The sequence below is a fragment of the Neofelis nebulosa genome, chromosome 9 (assembly GCF_028018385.1).
Source record: "Neofelis nebulosa isolate mNeoNeb1 chromosome 9, mNeoNeb1.pri, whole genome shotgun sequence".
NCBI classification, from domain to species: Eukaryota; Metazoa; Chordata; class Mammalia; order Carnivora; family Felidae; genus Neofelis; species Neofelis nebulosa.
Genome location: NC_080790.1, coordinates 77,611,791 through 77,632,358, shown reverse-complemented (window position 1 = coordinate 77,632,358; position 20,568 = coordinate 77,611,791). Strand labels below are relative to the sequence as shown.

The window sequence follows — 20,568 nt, the reverse complement described above, 5'->3', positions numbered from 1 at the left end:
GCACATTAAAAAGATTACACTATAATCAAGTGGGATTCATCCCTGAGAGGCAAGGATGGCTCAACATAGGCAAATCATCCATATGATACATCACCTTAATAGAATGAAAGATAAAAATCATAGGATCATCTTGATAGACACAGAAAAAACATCTGACAAAATTCAATGTCCATTCATGATAAAAACTCTCAACAAATTGGGTAGAGAATGAATGTATTGCAATATCATAAAGCCATATATGACAAGTCACAGCTAACATCATACTTAAAGTAAAAGGTTGAAAGTTTTTCCTCTAAGATTAGAAATCAGACAAGAGTGCCAACTCACTACTCTTATTTAACATAGTAATAGAAGTACTAGTCAGAGCAATCAGCAAGAAAAAGAAATAAAAGGCATCTGAGTTGGGAAAGAAGTAAAAGTGTCTCTGTTTGCAGAAGACATTATCTCACATAGAGATAATCCTAAAGACTTTGCCAAAAATTGTTAGAACTTAAATGAATTCAGTAAAGTTTCAAGATACAAAATCAACATACAAAAATTGGTTGCATTTCTATCCGCTAACAATGAATTACCTGAAAAAGAAATAAAGAAAACAATCCTATTTGCGAAAGCATCAAAAACAATAGAATACTTAAGAATAAGCTTAACCAAGGAGATTGAAGGTCTGTACACTGAAGACTGTAAGGCAGATGAAAGAAACTGAAGATGACACACAGATAGGGAAAGATATCCTGTGTTCATAGATTGGAAGATGTATTATTGTTAAAAGTCATTAATTAATTAATCAATTAATATTGTTAAAAGTCCAAAGCTATCTACAGATTCAACACAATCCCTCAAGATTCTAATGGTAGTTTTTTGCAGAAATTGAAAAAATAATCCTAAAATTTGTATAGAGCCAAAAAAAAACCCCAAATAGCCAAAGCAATTCTGAGAAAGAGCAAAGCTGTAGGTATCACACTTCCTGACTTCAAACTGTAGTACAAAACTGTAGTAATCAAAACAGTATGGTACTGACATAAAAACAGACACAAAGACCAAGAGAACAGACTCAAGAGCACAGAAATAAACCCAAGCATATGGGTCGACTATTATTTGAGAAGGAAGCCAAGAGTACAATGGAGAAAAGATATTCTATTCAATAAATGATGTTGTGAAAACTGAATATTCACATGCAAAGGAATGAAAATGGACCCCTATCTTACCCCACTCACAAAAAACGTATTAATGGCTTAAACATAAGACCTGAAACCACAAAACCTGTAGCAGAAAACACAGGGAAAAAAGCTCTTTGACACTGATCCTGACAATGCTTTATGGATATGACACCGAAAGTGCAAACAACCAGAGCAAAAATAAACCAGTGTGCCTACATCAAACCAAAAAGCTCTGCAGAGTGAAAGAAGCAATCAACAAAATGGAAAGGGAGAAAATATTTGCAAACCACATATCTGAGTAGGGGTTAATATCCAAAATATATAAGGAACTCGTACAATTCAAAAGCAAAAAAACCCAAATAATCCAATTGAATAATAAACAAAGGACCTCAGTGGACATTTTCTCCAAAAAAGGCATTCAAGGGGTGCCTGGGTGGGTCAGTCGGTTAAGTGTCCGACTTTGGCTCAGGTCATGATCTCGTGGTTTGTGGGTTCGAGCCCCCCATCGGGCTCTGTGCTGAATGCTTGCTCAGAGTCTGGAGGCTGCTTTGGATTCTGTGTCTCCTTCTCTCTCTGCCCCTCCCTGGCTCATGCTCTGTCTCACTCTGTCTCTCAAAAATAAATAAATGTAATCAAAAAAAAATTTTAAAGACATTCAAATGGCCAATAGGTACGTGAAAAGGTGATCAGCATCACTATCATCAAGGAAATGCAAATCAAAACAACGAGATATCTTCATACCTGTTAGAATGGCTAGTATCAAAAAGACAAGAGTTAACACAATGCTGATGAGGAAAACCCTTGTGCACTGTTGGTGGGGATGTAAACTGGTACAGCCACTATGGAAAACACTATGGAGGTTCTTCAGAAAATTAAAAATCGAGGAGCACCAGTCAGTAGAGTGTGCATACTACTCTTGATCTCAGGGTTGTGAGTGTGAGCCCCACTCCAGGTATAAAGCTTACTTTAAAAAATACGATAAAAAAAATTAAACATAGGGATACCTGGGTGGCTCAGTCAGTTAAGTGTCCCACTTCAGCTCAGATCATGATCTGACAGTCATGGGTTCAAGCTCTACATTGGGCTCCATGCTGACAGCCCAGAGCCTAGAGCCTGCTTCAGATTCTCTCTCTCCTTCTTTCTGTCTCTCCCCTGCTTGTGCTTTTTCTCTCTCAAAATAAATAAACTTAAAAAAATTAAAAATAGAACTATCATATGATCTAGAAATTTCACTTCTGGGAATATATGTGAAGGAAATCACTATCTCAAAGACATATCTGCACCCTCATGTTCACTGCAGCATTATTTACATTAGCCAAGACATGGAAACAACTTAAGTGTCCATTTTTTTTTAAGTTTATTTATTTATTTTTGAGAAGGGGGTAGAGGCAGTGAAAGAGGGAGGAAGAGAGAAGATCTCAAGCAGGCTCCACACTGACAGCATGGAGGTTGACGTCGGGCTCAAGCTCAGGAAATGTGAGATCATGGTCTGAGCCAAAATCAAGAGTCAGACACTCAACCGAATGAACCACCTACATGCCCCTCTAAGCATCTACTGATGGATGAACGGATAAAAAAAATGTGCCATACATACACACACACTCACATACACACTTACACACGCATGAATATTATTCAGCCACAAAAAAGAAGGAAACCTTGCCATTTGCAACAACATGGATGCACGTTAAGGGCATTAAGCTAAGTAAGATGACTCAAACAGGGCAAGCAAATACTGTATTATCTCACTAGATACGTGGAGTCTAAAAAAAACCTCCAACTCTTAGAAATAGCAGAGTAGTGTTGTGGGGTGGAGGGTAATAGATAAAGGTGGTCAAAAGGTACAAACCTCCAGTTATAATATGAATATGGCCTGGGGATGTAATGTAAGAGCATGGTGACTATAGTTAACAATATTGTATTGTGTATTTGAAAATTGTTAAGAGAGTACATCTTAAAAGTTCTCACCACAGAAACAAAATTGTAATTATATGAGGTGATGGATGTGCTAAACTAACCTTAATGTGGAAATTATTTTGCAATATATACATATATCAAATTATTACATTGTACACAAACTTATACAACGTTATATATTAGCTGTATGCAAATAAGGCTGAAAAAAAACCCCACATGTATATAAGAGAAGGACTTTTTCTTCTTACCAATTTAGACAGGAAAAACTCTGTGGATGACTTTGGTGGACTTCCTCATCCAACGGTAGTTTTGCAAAGTAAAAGACATTTGGAAAAGGGATGTCAATGAATGTATATTTCAAAAGAAATAGGAACTCAACAGTGGTCAACTTGAATGGACTTCTTACTAAAATGGGGAAAAGCATGCCATTTGTCCGTATGTTCGTTCTAAGGACTTTCATGACCCTGGATCTGTATTCTTACTAACTCTTTATATTTTGATGTCAAAATCTGTAATTAACCTAACAGGGTGACTGATAAATTAACTATGCATAAGTTTGAAGAAAAAAAAAAAAATTACCAAACATTCACAGGTGCAAACCGTTACCCCAATTATCAACCGTTCATATCTCTGGATGTGAAGAGAAGGCACAGAAAGTTCTTGTTATTGACAGCAACAAGAGAAATTCAATTAAGATTTAATTTGCTTATTTTTTCAACCATTGCCTTTAATTAAAAACAGAAAGTAAGACTCCACTTGAATATCTGTAGTTAAATCCTTTTAAACAAAGAAGCACACACAAGAATTATTTGATAATTTTGAAAAGAGGTGTTAAGGATATGCTTTGAAAACTTATTTTTTATATATTGTCACATTTTTGAGAGTCAAGGTACAGATTTACTATTGGCTTTCTAGACGTTGACATATCTGAGACATATACAATTTTTAAGAGCTTTTTGAAAATACAGTTAATATAATTATTGTCTTCACTATGTACTTCTAGCACCTTCATCTAGATTTATCCTCCAGTTTCCTTTTTGAGGTCTGAATCTGGTGGTCTGGAGAAAGCTTTGTGTTTAACTCAAAATTAAAATTTTGATGTCCTAGGTTAAGTTTTCAACAGAACCTCTGTTCCTAGAGAAGATCATTCCACACACCCTGTTGCCTCCAGCCCAAGACAGGCTCAATGAAAGAGACAGCAATTGTACCCAGTAATAAAAATACACTAACATTTCAAAAAACAGAAGTGAGGAAATTCTAATTATGTGTTATTTTCCAAAGCTTCCTTAGGTAAATAGAACCTAGAATTTTACCATGCTCCCTGAGTCTGGGGAAGGCAGAAATGTTTCAACTATACGTTATGCAAGGGGATCAGGGGCAGGTTGGGACAGGGACACAAAGCCAACTATAAAAAGCTAGGATTTTGAAAGTGTGTTGGCTTACACGTCCACAGCATTTTTCCAGCAGAGAGAGAGACCGGGAGGAGAAAGGTGCTCCCTTTGAGATTTCCAACCTGTTTTGGGTTGCTCCTCCCCTTCTCTTATTCCTGTGTCCAGCTCATTGTCGTCTGTTGGGCCAACAATCTGTTCATGGGTCAGGAATGGTTTCTTCTTTGACCATCAGTATTTAAAAGAGCAGCAGCACACCTTGTCCACACAGGATGACGGAGAAAATCTACAGGTACGGTGCAACAAAGGCTCTCAACCTTGGGCAATTTTGCTTCCATTCACGGAACAGGTGGAAATGTCTGCAGACATTTTTGCTGTCACAGCTGGGAGGGTGGGTACTACAGGCATCTGTCGGGAAGATGCTACCAAACATACTACAACACACAGCACAGTCCCCACAACAAAGAATTACCAGGCCCAGAATGTTAGCAGTGCCAACGCTGAGAAATCCTGCCATGGAAGGACAGGGTTAGAGAGGAGGGAGGTACATAGTACAGGGAAACAGAAGAATGTCATGAACGACAATATGGCTTAAAATAGAAAGAGTTTTATTACTTATTTATACTTTCCTTTAGGCCCATGAGCTGATTTTACTTCAGGCCTCGGGAGTGGATGCCAAATTGTCTGGCTATACTCAACCACAGTGCTTTTGAACAGCCAACTTAGTCCTCAGTAACAGAAATATGCTGGGTGCTCTAAATAAATCCCAGGGCAATGGAACAAGTACATATGCTCTGCAAGCTCAAAAATGCTTCCACAATAAAAACGGTAAGGTATTACTGTTTGACTGACATAGCTGAGAGCAAACAACAAATAATGCTATTTTCATGGGATGGAGACTGACCCAATAAATCGCACCACATAACAGGACGATATACCATCAGATATTTTATAGAAATTCTGGGAAATGACAGGAGACTGCTAGCGTGCCCGTAATGATGTTTTGTTGCTTTGTAGTTTTTAAAGTACGTTCAGAATTCTCTTTAGTCACAAAAAGTCCCAAACAATAAGGCTGGGAGAGGATGGAACGTTTGTCTTCCAAGATGAAAAATGAACTTGGAGAAGTGCTAGATTAATCTATCTAGGAGGATCCCATAACCCCCTTTCACTTTATGAACTTCAAATTTCCCCCTCTGAATGATGAAAGCCTCCTTTGTCTGGGACAATGTGACGGTGTTCCTTTCCTGACTCATCAGGTTTGTGATGGGGTCTGAGGGAGGGGCTGTAATTCAAAACAGAACAGGTGCAAGGAGTAACGGCCCGCTAGGCAGGAACTCGACCCTCAAAAATCAGAACTACTCTTGGTCTTATAATCTTTAATATGATCTACAGGAAGGTAGAGAACACTGACCAAAGGAACCTCTTTGTGAAGCATGCTAACACATTAAGTCAAAACTGCCGAAAATCGACTTACTTCTCTCTTACACACACACCTATCGACAGGAATCCTCATGTTGTGAACAGCATTACTTCAATGCACAACGTTCGTTTTTCTACAACACGGCTTTTCTTAGTGCAAAATCTTTCACTCACCATCAGTACCAGTGGTCTCGGCACTCTTGGATCGTAAACCCCTCTCGGGGGTGGCTGTGACAGCGGTGGTTGCAGCAGCACAGGTCGGAACAGAACTGACTAACACTTCCTGGGCACCTGACTCTGCCAGAGACGATGCCGAGCACCACTCCTGTACGAATTCATTTAATCCCCACGACCAACCTATGAGGCTGTGGTACCTTCCCATTTACCGAGGAAGACGGACGGGGGAGGTGCAGATTTCAACTCACCCAGAATAACACGGCTGGGACGCAGCAGAGAAAGGACGTGCACGGACACAAGCTGGCTCCAGAGTCCGAGCTCCTACTTAGGTGGAGTCACTTCTTCGAGCACATGTTCCCAGCTTTTATATACTTATTTAGAAATTATATGCCAGTCTGTTGATATGTACATTATTACACGTCTGCTCTAAAATAGTAGTCAAAGGGATAAGGGAGAAAAATAACGTGTCAACCTATTCTTCCACACTTCACTTGGAAGGCCATGGCTCACACGCTGTGAATGCCCGGGCCTGGCGTTTGTCGTCTCTCTGATGCTGCTGACCCGTGCCCACCTTACCATCACACAGCCCACCTCCCCAGTGCATTCCGGGACCCGAGAGGCTAACCCACTGTCACAAAGACCTTCTGCATGCCCCACTCCGTGCCTCAGCTCACATCAAGTCCCTGTCAACAACAGGAAATTGTTGAAAGGTTTATCCTAAGACGCGGTGTCCTCACAAAGCCTTCTCTGAGCTCTTCTCTCAGATGCGTGTCCTCAGCCACCTGCCTGGCACACGCCGCAGCCATGTATTTCTGTGTAATTGTGTGCGGTATTGATGGCTTGTTTTCCAAGGCAGCTTATAAGCCTCTTGAGAACAGAGAACATGTTACATATTAACTTTTCTTTGTACCTTCCATGGCACCTGGCATAGTACTATGCACTTAATTACCACTCAGTAAGCATGTGCTAAATAAAAGAGTAAGTAAACATTCTATTTACTCCACGTCTCTAGGGCCTAAGGACAGAGAGTCAAAGGGAAGATCATCCTGGGAAACAGGAGATTATGGGAGATACTTTCCTCTTTACCTATGCTCACGAGAATGGAGACAGACTGCCTTGCTTGTACAGGAAAATGCCTTCACACAGTCCCCAGTAATCTGCACGTATAGCACGAGGATTTTACACAGCATTCCAGTTTCTAAAATAATAGTGTCCTTCCACACCTTGTTTATCTACTGCTTGCTGCCTACTCTGTTAGCACTTTTTATAGTTAAAGGTAATCTTGAACATACAGATATGTGTAACAAACCCAATTTCAGGAGAAAAGGGGTTTACCCTTTATTTAAAAAAAAAAAGTTTCCCCTTGTCTATTAATGGGATTTGCTCAAATGCTACCTTCTCAACAACTATTCTGACACCTCCTTTGATACTGTCATCTGGCCTCTCTTACCAGCCCCTGATTCCCTTTATCCCACTTTGCTTGTTCTTTTTGTCCACAAAAGTATTATCTTCCAATAAATGATACAATTTATTTACTATAATAAATTATATGATACTATCATTTGCTCTGGTTTGTCTCCCTGCCTCTAGACTGCAAGGTCGGTGAGACCAACGATATTTGCGAGCAAGGATCTGTCTCCTTGGTTCTCTGATGTATTCCAAGTATCTAGAACAGGGTTTGGCATGTAGTTGGTACTCAACCAACAGAAGGCACAAATCAGTAGACGATGTCAACTTCCATTTCACTCCACACCTTGAACGCCTCAGAGAGAGTCACTCTAGCCTGAGAATGTTCTTTCCCTCATCCTGAGAAGTGGTACAGTATGGCAATTAACCACAGAAGCTTGAAAGCTCTGAATCCCGGCTCTGCTTTTTCTAATCGATCCCTGCATAACTTTAGTCAAATCTCATAACCCCTCTCGCCCTCAGTCTTCTCATTAGTACAATGGGAGTAATATCCATCACTCAGAAGAGCCTCCAAAGGCACTCAACATCCACACACCCCGGTATATAAGATTCAGTAACTGGCGTGTGTATATAATATATATATTCTTTACACTATTACTTCCCTCACTCTATCCCAAACGGTAGCACATCTTCTGATAAATCCATAAATTCCACAGACTATGAGTTCAGAGCACTACAAAATAGCAGTAGCACTTTGGCTGGTGACAATGACCGTGTACTATCATCAACGCTCCAGACCTGGCAGCGAAGGGCTGTCTCCTACACCCAGAGAAAGCTCCCTAAGTAACACATACCAAATAAAAGCCTTTCGATATTTATAAGGAAAGGATTAATTCATCTTCCAAAGTAGCATTTTAATTAAAAATGACTTTTCTGGGCTTACATCCAGAAAGGAATATATTGCCAAAAGGTAAGATTTAACAAGGTTTAGTTTAGTTTTGTTTTTTTAAATTAAAGTGCTTCCCAATCCTTTTCACGTCAAGGCACACACATAGAAAATAATCTTTCTTTGGCACTCTGGGACAAACAGATGCGACTGCTCCCAGCTGCAGGTGACGGCCTAGAGCCCCCAGCCCTGCCAGGCCCTACTCAGACTCGCTGGGAGCTGAAGGAATCAGTCAATACTTGAAGCATGTACAAGCACAGCATTGGAGAAGCTCGGCCTTAGCCCTTCTTGGACTGGAGACCTTCCTAGCAACTTAGATTTTCCTCCTTTCGGACAAACACCAGTCCTCAGAGAGAATGAATCTGGCCACCAGTGACCAAAGTGAGCACTTTCTTTATGACTCATTCCAGAAAAAAAGCACACTGACCAGCAATCCATTTATAACTTACAACATCAGCATAATTTCATGCTTTTGTTTTTACTTTCCATTCTGAAATTTTATTTTCCGTGCATAAAGTAAACAATGGAGACAGGCCAACCTTAAGTCACCAAATGGAATCTATCAAGTAATGTTCTATTTCTAGGCAGCTTGAGGACTCTGCTTTATGTTTCACAATTTTGTACTTTTAAGAAATACAAAAAAGATACAATTTTTCAAGCATAAGGTGCTATCTTATGGTCACATTTTGAAAAGATGGAGTGGATCATTCTTTTAAATTTGATTGTAAGTTTTAGTACAACACTTAGTAAAAAATACACTTTTTTCTAAAACACTCATTTCCTTACATTTAGAAAACACTGACAGAATTCATACTTAAGACTACCTCTCTCACTGGTTTTCTTTTTGTTTCCACTACTTCTCTCCATGGCACAGAGTCAAGGACGGTCGGTATTATCCCTGTTTCCTGAACAGTGATTCCTTCAGAGAAGCGGCTGGCTGAATTGACCTACCTTTATTTCTTTCCAGGTTTTCTGCTTTTCTGTTTCACAAAGGTAATGCCAAGATCGACCTCTACTTTTGTTCTCCTGCTGTCCTGCCCATCCCTGCACAGCTGTTCTCACACCCATAAAGATCCCAACTCTAGGCCTAAAACAGAGTGTTCTAGATTCAAGCAGAATGTTATCTTAGTCTCAGTCTCCCTCATGCCTGATTCCATATCTGGCAGCTTTCTCTCTTGCCTCATCTTCATTTCTGTTATTCATATGCTCCCTGGTGCGAGGGTTTGGCTGGCTCGCTTGGCTTCTAACCCACAGCTCCCTCCCTGGGAGGTTAGAAAGGCAAACTCATGTCTTCACCTGTACCTAGAACTGGGTATGCAAACCACTGAGTGTGCTGAATTGAATTCAATCTTGACCTCTTTTTCATGTGCCCTGCAGCTCCTAGGCTTAGAACCCACAATTTCTGTGGGTGTCCATGTCTGAGTGTTTTGTCTCACACTCTTAAGGATGACAGAAGGTATGGCAACTTCATGCTTGCCTATAACCGAGGTACCAATGGAGGATTCTGTACTTTTAGACGATTTAATGTATTTAAGACTATTAAATGAGACACCAAAGAGAAATCATGAGAAAAAGATGAGTGGAGGGAGGGAAGGTGCAAAACTGCTATGATTTCACTCTCAAGTGTAATCTAAAAAACGAACAAAACCACAATGGATAAACAAACAAAAAGCAGCATCAGACTTGTAAATATAGAGAGCAAACTGGTGGTGGCCAAAGAGGAGGAGGGTAGGGGATGGGCATAATGGATGAAGGGGAGTGGGAGATACAGGCTTCCAGTTATGGAATGATTAAGTCACAGGAACAAAAGGCAGAGCATAAGGAATATAGTCAATGATATTGTAACAGTGATGTAATGGGACAGATGGTAGCTACATTTGTGGTGACCACAGCATCATGTATAGAGTTGTTGAATCACTACGTTGAAAACCTGAGAATAATGTAACATTGCGTGTCAACTATACGAAAAAAAAATGTCTTACTAGTTGGTTGTAGCCTCTCAGGGTGTCAGTGACTTCCTCTGTCCCTCTGTCTTTTTTTTTTTTTTTTTTTTTTTGAGAGAGAGAGAGAGAGAGAGAGAGAGAGTGAGAGAGAGAGAGGCAGGCTCCACACTCAGCGCTCAGTGCAAAGCCCAACTCAGGGCTCTATCTCATAACCCTGGGATCATGATTGGAGCCGAAATCAAGAGTCAGACACTTAACTAACTGAGCCATCCAGGTGTCTTCTAATACCTCCTCTGTCTTTCTAATACCAATGGACTTACTTTGTTTCTAGCATCAAATCAGATTTCAGGACTCAGGGACAAGGGATTAAAGACAAAGCAAAGCTGGATTCTTTGCTTGGTTTCCCTAAGACATAAAAAGTTGTTATTCACATCAATTATCAGGAGGTACCATTTTCTAAACACCTTGCAGGATTGCTGACAGTATTAATGAAATCACATATTCATTTTATGCAGCATACAGGTGGTGCTCAAAACGTTCATTTTACTTCTCTTATGGCAAACTCACCAAATGTGTGGGCTTAGGCTGTCTGAAGTCCATCTCCGGTTAATATTTCATGTCAACCCAAAAGTGCAATACTGCCGCTCAGCTCCACAGCCAGAAAAGTGGCTCAGGATTCCCAAAGTGCAAACATCAAAGCTCCCAATTTGAGTAGGGGGAGGGGATGGAGGAGTAAGAGAATTAAACATGGTGTTCAACAGATTCTGCTGGTAAAGACTGAGAAAATTTAATCCCAGCAAAGGGGTGTTTAGAACTATGGAGACTGTCTGGATTAACTGAAGAAAAAAGAATACCTTTGCCTAGAATGTTCATTCAGAGAAATGCAAAAGTGGTTCTTCTGCTTCAACAGAGGCTGAATTACCTCAACTGTCTTTTCACCTTACTCATATAAGAGAGCTTAGGTAAAGAAAGAGTAGGGACCACCGCTTGTGTGTTTATATCATGAGAAAAAGAACCAAAATAGAAAATGAAAAAATCCCAGGGCACCTGGGTGGCTCAGTTGGTTAAGTGCCCAACTCTTGATTTTGACTTAGGTCATGATCTCACAGTTTGTGGGATCGAGCTCCGAGTTGGGCTCTGTGCTGTCTCAGAGCCTGTTTGGGATTCTCTCTCTCCCTCTCTCTCTCTGCCCCTCCCCAGCTCGCACGTGCATATGAGCATACTCTCTCTCAAAATAAATAAATAAGCTTAAAAAAGAAAAAGAAAATGAAAATAACTCAAAATTCAAACTTCTATTTCAAATGGTATATATTTCCTCACGAGACACCAAAATGTGACTTAAGTGCCCCAAAATCAGAATACATCCTACCTCATAATCATTGGCCAAAACTCTTCTTCAACACAAGAGAACTTTTTTAATGCCAATGTGATTTCTCGGGAGTGATAAGTAACCTAGTAATAATGTTAAGGCCCCAACATGAAGAATTTTGGCAAGAAAAACAGACGGTTAATTCTACTTAAAAGACAGGGTAGCCCTGCCAGCCAGTGTTGTTCCCAAATGAGGTAATGTCCATGGCTCTTATCTAGCCTTTATGGAGATTTAATGTCATTTACCATTGGCTCTTATGAACCGGCTGCATAATCTCACCTTTTCTCATGTGTGTTACTTCCATCCATGTCAACACTGCAATTAGGAACCTCTGGTTTTTAAAATGATTAAGAAACGATTTTCATATGTTTTCTTTTTATGCATGTCCTATAATTTGAGTCTTTCTTCCATCGCCTCGGAAAATTCAGAGATCAGCATATTTCTCATTTTCAAGGTATTCTATAGAAATACTCTGAGGTTTGATATTTTTATGTAAACATTTTTCAAAGAAGCCAAAATGTATAATTCAAGAAAATGTTCTGTGGAAGAATTTGTTTTCTGATTACAAAATGATTTCCTCCCTCTGAAAAAAAATAACAATTTTATATTTATTTAGCTGGCTCTGAAAGTCCCATGGAGATTCTCATGCCTTTCAATCCCTAACACCTCTTTTCCCGGCCTTTTACTGATTTCAAAGATAACTCCATGTGGAGAAGGAATCCATAAACTGTAGAAAGGAAAGAGAAAAAGAACCCTTTCCGTCTTAACCCCTTGCGTTTTCCCCTTAAAGAACAACAGAGTGAAACACAGCTATTACAACACAGATGAGACACCCAAGTGGACATGACAGAAAAGATTTTCACATGCCTTTGAATTCCTTTTTTCAACCAGGGTATAAACCAATCTGGGTAAAGACAGGAATCTGTTTGACAAACATGAACATGATACCCAACACCCATACTATTTTGTTTTGTTTTCAACAAAACATCTCCCTTTACCTCCCAACACTCAGGAACAAAAGCAACGGCCACAACCAACCTGGAGTCACAAGGCTTTTACTTTTCCATGGTGTTTCACCCTTCAGGTCACAGAAAAAGTAAACTGGAGATATCAAAGGCAGCCCAGAGACAGAGCAGAAGACCATGCTCTGTTGCTGGGCAGACTGGTGAGACACAAGCCAGACCTGTTAGTGTTGTGTGTGGGAAACGAGGTTGGGAGGCCCATTTGTACAAGTGGCGAGCCAGCCAAAGAAGCAATCCCAACCTCTTCTGACAAGATTGAGCCAAGAATGGATCTGCAATAAAGAAGATCTGATGGCTGATCCCCACTACCTGCCTCCTGCTTGACAATCTGACCCCCGCCTCTAACTCAGATGCAGAATCGAGGCATCTTTGAAAAGCATGTCCTTCATTACTCACTATTGTCAGTTCCTTCCCTTCAGAGTAGTGTCCGACAGAGAATCGAGACATCTAACTTGTATGGGCCTCAGGGTCCCACGTTTAAAACCAAGATAATACCCTCCAGCCCTCTCGTCATCACTGAGATACAGTGAGGACCAAGGGAGATGAGTGCTTGAGAGACTGCACTGAAGAGACCACCAAAGACCCCCAATATATACCACATAGACCAGAGGATCTGCTCTGGTCGCTTAGGGGCCGCAGTCTTTTCAGGAGGTCTGCAAGATCAAACTATCTTCAATGCCACTAAGACATTCCTTTCCCCTTTATTCTCCTTCTCAGACAGACGGCACATGGTGGGGTTTGCCAGGGGCAACAAGGTGTGTGATGATGTCAGCATTCTAATAATGACTAATGGAATGTGTGCTTGTGAGTTCTTGTGTTTTAAGATTTCCTGTTTCAGTTTCTAATTAAATATTGATAGACAAAAGTGTTTTTGGAATCCACAATAGCTTTTCAGAGGGTAAAGAGGTCCTGAGACCAGTTTGTGACCTGCCAACCTAGAACTTCATCCCACCCAAGCCTGCAGTTCCCAGATGGGCTAACTTGTCACCCATCCTGAGCCCTGCTATATGCCGTTCTCTCTGCGTGGGGGGCTCTCCCTCCACCTTTTGCTTGGCTTTTTCTGCCTTTACTTCGAGGTCACTTTTTCTGGGAAGCTTTCCTTTGACTCCCTCAACACCAGTCAGGTGGCCCTGCTAGGTGTTCCTCTAGCACTTAGCACACTACATGGTGATTGCTCGTTCTCAGAGGGCTGTTTTTGTCCTGGATTCCTTCAGTGCAAGAACCGACTTAGTCACTGTTCTGATGGACACAGTGGTACGTAGGAGGCATTTAATAAATTTAACAAATACTTGCTGAATATATGTAACAACCAAGAAAGGAAGGCATGAAGACAGGCCTATCTTGCATTCGTTGTCACCTAGAGGGAATTAGTTACTAAAAATCTTACTTTTCATTATAGTACAGGCTCATTAAAAGTATAACAATAGTAACTATATATCATATTATGTACCAGGTACTATTCTAAGCACTTTATATGCTTTAATTCATTTAATCTTCACAAAATCCCTAGCAGGTATATATCACTGTTGTCCTTGTTTCAAAAATGAAGACACAACACTGTATGTTCACTATCTTGTAATTAAAATAAAAAACTTAATAATAATAGTAATAACATAAAAAACAATTGCAGATGTGCAGGCAGTAAGTAGTGAGACTGACCCTGAGACAGTCTGGCTCCAGAGTCCCAGGCCATTAACCATTCTATACGGTGCCTCTCGTGTCGGCAGCAGAGACCTCAACCTTATGGCACATACTGGGATCTCAAGGCCACTCCTCAACTCTGCTCACAAACCACAAACATGACTTGATACTTGAATCTCACCCCCAATCCCGCCCCAACATGAGTGACCCCAGCAGCCACATGAACAGACGTGTCGAGTACCACCCGTTCCCAAGTTTATCGTTAGGGTTTAAAAAAGACAGTTCCGGTAAGAAGTTTCTTTCTCATTCATTTGTTGTGCTTTGGTCCTTTGTGGGGGAAATGTTAAGTTAAAAGCAGTAAGTGTATTTGTATATTTATTAAAAATAAAAAGTCTCTTTTGTAGCACTGAGAAAACAGGAGAGTAGGGCTTGGCATTTCTATGTGTGATGCCACAGCACAAACTCTCCCTGATGTGTCTAATTCTCCTTCCTCTCTTTCAAGGAATGCTCACAACTTCACCTTGAGCAGGGAGTGGCCCAGAATAGTCGGTAGGCACTTGATGGAAGAGACAGAACTTTATCTGGTTCAGAGAGCTATGTACAAATGGGAAAGAAAGCATGAAGTAAAAAATACGGGATTTAATGCAAAAGACGATCTGACTGAATCACAGTGTGATGCTGTACTCATTTTTGTAATGAAAAAAGCACATCTAGGAAATACCAGTCCTTTTCAGCAATAGAAAAGAGTTCTATGGATAAAGTTAAAAGCTTGTGTATCAAATCTTCACCTGCAAACAGTAGGTGAGAAACCAAAGTTTATCCTGTGCGGTTTGACACAAAGTAACTTTATTTACCTGGAGAAGCGTCCCATGAATATGGTTTTGCCGGAAACACTGATCGGTGGAGTTGGGGAGTTTGGCCAACAGAGTTCGGATGGTATTGGGGATTTCATCCACCATAACAAATGGAACCAAGGCACGAGCTGCCATCTCACGGGAGCGGTAGACAGGGGAGTGACCACATCTGGGGAGACATAAAAACACAAGACCATTCAATACTCATTTCCACATCCATGCCTTTGTACGTGCTAATGTTCTTTTTTGTTTGTTTTGAATTTTTTTTTGGATATATGTCATTCTGTACATGCTGATGTTCTATCTAGCTCCAGCTGGGACATCCAAGCTTAGGGGGAGTGGGGTAGGGGATGGGAGTTCCTCCTTATTCCAAATGTTGGTTTTGTTTTTTTTTTAATACTTCCCTTATTCCAGTGATGGTGTGTATGTGTTAGTGTTGGTTCTACAGGTGATTTTCTTTTTCATATAAATATCATTAATATCTATGATTCGATCACAGAAATAAATGTGGACAGGCTTTGGGAATGATTCAATAAATAGTAGCAAAAAATAGCTTCCTCCTGAACAATCAAACAACTATTCACTGAGCACTCAAAATGAACAAATAGTAGGTGCCATGAGAAATAAAAGTCATTGTGGTCTCTGGGGTGCCTATACTCTGGATGAAGAGGGGCAGTACATTTGAAAAGATGCCCCAAAAGCACAAGACAGTCCTGGAAGAACGATATGCAAGTGATCTTCATATTATGGCTACATGAGGATAAGACTGTAGATTCTGGTATTGAGAAGGATTGAAAGAAAGCAAGCATGGTTCCCAGAAGGCCGAAACCAGGAAATTGTTTCAACCAGAAACAGTGGTATAAAGCAAGGAAAAAATGCTCAAGGTATAGGTAGATGTATCTGACTGAAGTAGAGGCTCAGAAATAACAGTGGAACTTCAGGCTGAGAAGTGGGTCTGGCCAGACCAGGGAGTGCCACAAACGGCAGACTACAAGATCTTGAACTATTGTCAAGAGAACAAGAACTGGACCCTCAAGTCACTGAATCCTTGCCTCTGGGCTGACTCACACCCAAAGAGCTTGAAGAAAAGCCAGTTCTTAAAGTGAAAGTCATGGACAAGTGGGATTTTGAGATTCTACAAAGGTCATTGGAAAAGCAGGTCATCTAAGAGCCTCTTGACTTTGTAAACACTCAGAACCTGAGAGCCCACAACCATTTTGTTGAAATTGTGCACTTGAAAGCCTTCACTGAGATAGTATTATTTGAGAGGAAAGCCCAATATGGTAAGTCTGGGCTCAAGTAAGTTCTTAACTAGAGAACTCTTAAGACTCCATGATTTTTTACCCAATTTAGAAAGTAACTCAACTTAGAGAAATATCTTAGACGTCAAGACAAGGATGGGGAAGATCAGAACATGGTAGACTCTGTGGAAGAAAGAGAGAGAGGTCTCTCGTTCTGTTTTCAAAATTAATTAGTATTCCAAGAAGGTATTACTGCTAAGATCTGGGTCATTAGGGCCATGTGGCCACGTAGACTTAGCATGCAGACGCACAAAGTCCTACCACTGTAACGTTTCTAATACCCCAGAGGTAACACTGACATTTACCTTAATATGACAATAAAAGAACAGATTAATGAATGTACAAATGGAATGGTCCAAAGAGAATTTCATCATGGGGAGCGGGGTAGGAAGAGTGTAGAAAGAGGCACAGGGGAAGTCGAACCTTGGGTCATTTTTTCCCCCTACAAGTGTACATCTGTGAGACAGGTCAATCAGCACACACTTTATGGATGGAGAACTCACCTTACATCATACTATGGGAAGACACTGGGAGCTAACGTTACAGCAGGTAGCTACAGACTTCCCAACGGTTTTTGACGAGGTTCTGCCAAATCACGCATTTTTATTTTTCCTTTAAAATGATTAAATGTTTAATCTTTAATGGGCAAACGCAATAAAATGTTTGCTTTGGCCCATGATGGGGGTGGGGGGGGAGTGAGAAAACTTCACTTGACAGAGAAAAGAAAATACTCTGAAAACGCTTTGAGATTTAATTAGCAAATGACCTCACTCAAGCCGGGTCATTTGTAGGAAGCTTCCCCATCTGTCTGTTCCCCACCCTTCCAACACACACACTTTGGGTTAGAGTGTGTTTTATGTTGCCGAACTAGGCTCTTGTATATAAATGTTTCTTTTCAAACACAAATAACTCTGACATGGTTACAGATGTTTAGTTTCTAATTAGCAGTAACTGAACACTAAGAACGCCCCTCCTTTTGCTCCTGACCTTTAGCAAATGATGGTTTCCCAAAGGAATCTGGCATCCATACAGGAGAAGGAATGGAAAGTGGGAAAAATGTCAGAATTTTCTGCGTTCAGATACCCTGTGCCAGGGTACTTTCCAAATGCACACAATCAGGTTAAAGAGCAAAACAAACCCCCCCCCCAAAAAAAAAGTAATGCAATTATAGAAAAAGAAAAGCCTATTTTTTCTTTTTTACGTTTATTTATTTTTGAGACAGAGAGAGACAGAGCATGAACAGGGGAGGGGCAGAGAGAGAGGGAGACACAGAATCGGAAGCAGGCTCCAGGCTCTGAGCCATCAGCCCAGAGCCGGACGCGGGGCTCGAACTCACGGACCGCGATCTTGACCTGAGCCGAAGTCGGACGCTCAACCGACTGAGCCACCCAGGCGCCCCAAGCCTATTTTAAAAGTAATATTTAATTATCATTCATTATAAAACAATGATTAAATGTAATTTCAAACTCCTCCACTGCAAGTTGTTAAAATGGATGGATAGATTATAGTCAATACACACACACACACACACACACACACACACACGCACACACGCACACACCCATTAAGCAAAAAAACATTTCCAGGTTACTGTTTTGTCAGTTCCTGGGGGGCAGAGAGGGGTCTGATGAGGGGGTCTGATGAGGTATATGTGACCTGGAGTGTGAGAGGATATAAACACAGTCTTTTTAGCCCTAAGCAGAATATATTTGCACCTAAAATCTATCTCTCCCTTGGCTAGAGTCTCCTAGTTTGATTCAGTAAATGTGTCAAAATCAAGTAGAGATGCTCTGTGGGGACACAGAGTCTAGCAGCTATAAAGGATGGAAAATCAGAGCACCTGAATTTCCATTTTGCTTTGTATACTGTGTTTTATGGCTTGGACAAATCACAGTAACCTCTGGGTCTCAGTTGAGCTGACAGTGGTAGCAATAATCTATACCAGTGTTCTCATGTGATGTCTATGAGAACATTCCAAGAGGCAAGGCGCTTTGGAGATACAAAGTTTCCATAGTGAAATGTGCCTGTGTCCAGTACAGGATCTGCATGTTCTAAGAACTGCAGGCCTCTAAATGGCCTCAAATAGAGAAAGAAGACTGTGGTGTGAAGGCTGTACCATTTATAAGAAGATAAAACAACAAACTGATTATATGAAGGCAATGAGATTTGGGGGGTGGGCGCTCCATCAAAAGTGATGAGGAGAGGGGGGCGCCTGGGTGACTCAGTCGATTAAGTATCTGACTTTGGCTTAGGCCATGATCTTGCAGTTCATGGGTTCAAGCCCCACATCAGGCTCTGTGCTCCAGCTAAGAGCCTGGAGCCTGCTTTGGATTCTGTGTCTCCCTCTCTCTCTGTCCCTCCTCTTCTTTCTCTCTCTCTCTCTCAAAAATAAATAAAACATTTTTTAAAAATGGTAAGGAGGAATCTCAAGCCCTTCTGAAAATAAGTAGGTCTGCTTCTGTCTCTCTAAGCCTCAATTTCTTCAGGAAAATACACCAAATGGATCTGGGATCTGAAAGGTCATGTCCCCTTTTACTACTATTTGAAAACCATGTCCTCAGTAGCCCTAGCTGTGTTCTAGGCCTGAGCACTAGATCCTTGCACAGGGTGTGCGGGACATGCAGACACCTGAACCTCTAGAACTTTCACTCCAATAAACACTTCCCACGTTAATTTTAATCTCCTATTTACTGAGTGCCTACTGTGCTCTCAGCACTGTGTAACATGAAAAATGACACATCTGTCACCATAACACTTGCATCCCGCAATTACCGAGCCCTTGGCAATTTATAAAATATATGAACACCCCTATTTCTTTACTATGCAACATTCCTGCAGGACACGAGGGCATTACAAACCTAAATGAACAGACGAAACATAAAACGAAGCTCAGAAAGCCTAAGTGGACCCTCCAGGATATGTCAGCAGCAGCACCCAAGCCAGAACCACCATGCACGGCTCCAAGATGGAATCTGTGAGTTATTCCGAGGAGCAGCTCACACCTGGAAATCGAGGGAGCATAAAAATATCTCCCAGCTAATAAAAACACAGGCTTTACTAGTATGTAGGAAATCTCTAAATGTGTGTGTTGAGTTTCTTGTTTTTGTTTTTAGTATTTGTAGGATCCTCAAAATATTCCAGAATCTAATACAAACTGTGGGCTTTCTCCAAAGAGAAATAGATCTATGAACATACACATGCAATTTCCCATATAATTTCAGGAGGTTCATGACACACACCCAAAACCCTTGGGGCAGTATCTCCCAGACCCAGGGCAAGAATCTCCAGTTGCTCCTTTGCACGCAGCGTGACTGTCAGGTATGTGCTCCGCTTCCCAGAGAGCGAGACAGAGAACAGGACTCTGCTCACAGAATACCACCAGTCTAGAGGGGAGTGAGGCAGATAACCCCATGATCCCAAATCAGTAGTACCCACGGAGACCCACACAGCTAGGAGCGGCATAGAGAAGCCAAGCGGCAGAAGGAGTTGGAATGGCTTTCTGGAGGAGATAAAGGACCTTCAGGTGAGAATGATACACACCTCTGGCCTTCAGGCACCACGGAGAACCCTGGAGAGTTTAGAATATTCTGAGCAGGCAACTGTTCTTCTGAGATCTTCCCTACACTTCACCATTTCCTAGAATGGTGGCTGACCTTTATCCACATGTTTCCCTCTATATTTACCCTCAGATTCTATTCCAGTTTCCTTGGAAGGTTTCACAGGTAAGTGGCTGGCCATCCCCCAAACTTTCTCTGCTCACCAGTACCTCCTAGATGAGCATGGAGACATCTGAGTGCCCCACACAAGCCCACACCAGGTAGGTACCAGAGAAGCAGACAGAAAAGTGACTGCCAATGCCCCGGGAGCCCACAGTGCAGTGGGAAAGACAGGCCGATCAGCCTGTACTTGTCAGGGCCACGAGAAGTAAACACAAGCTGTTGTAGAAGGGCTGAGGGGAGACACACAGAGAGGAGGGTGGGTGGTCTGGGGGATATGGTCCAGCTGTGATGAAGCTGGGGCAGGCGGA

The 20,568-nt window shown here is 41.3% G+C and overlaps 1 protein-coding gene across 6 annotated transcripts in view; it reads right to left on the bottom strand.

Annotated features, from left to right (window-relative positions):
• Positions 1 to 20,568, bottom strand: part of THADA (THADA armadillo repeat containing) — a 330,983-nt gene that overhangs the window by 135,850 nt on the left and 174,565 nt on the right. For all 6 annotated transcript variants that reach the window (XM_058684278.1, XM_058684279.1, XM_058684280.1 and 3 more), the window contains one exon: positions 15,241 to 15,409. In XM_058684278.1, the coding sequence (XP_058540261.1) occupies positions 15,241 to 15,409 (169 nt within the window). The remainder of the gene's footprint in view (positions 1 to 15,240; positions 15,410 to 20,568) is intronic.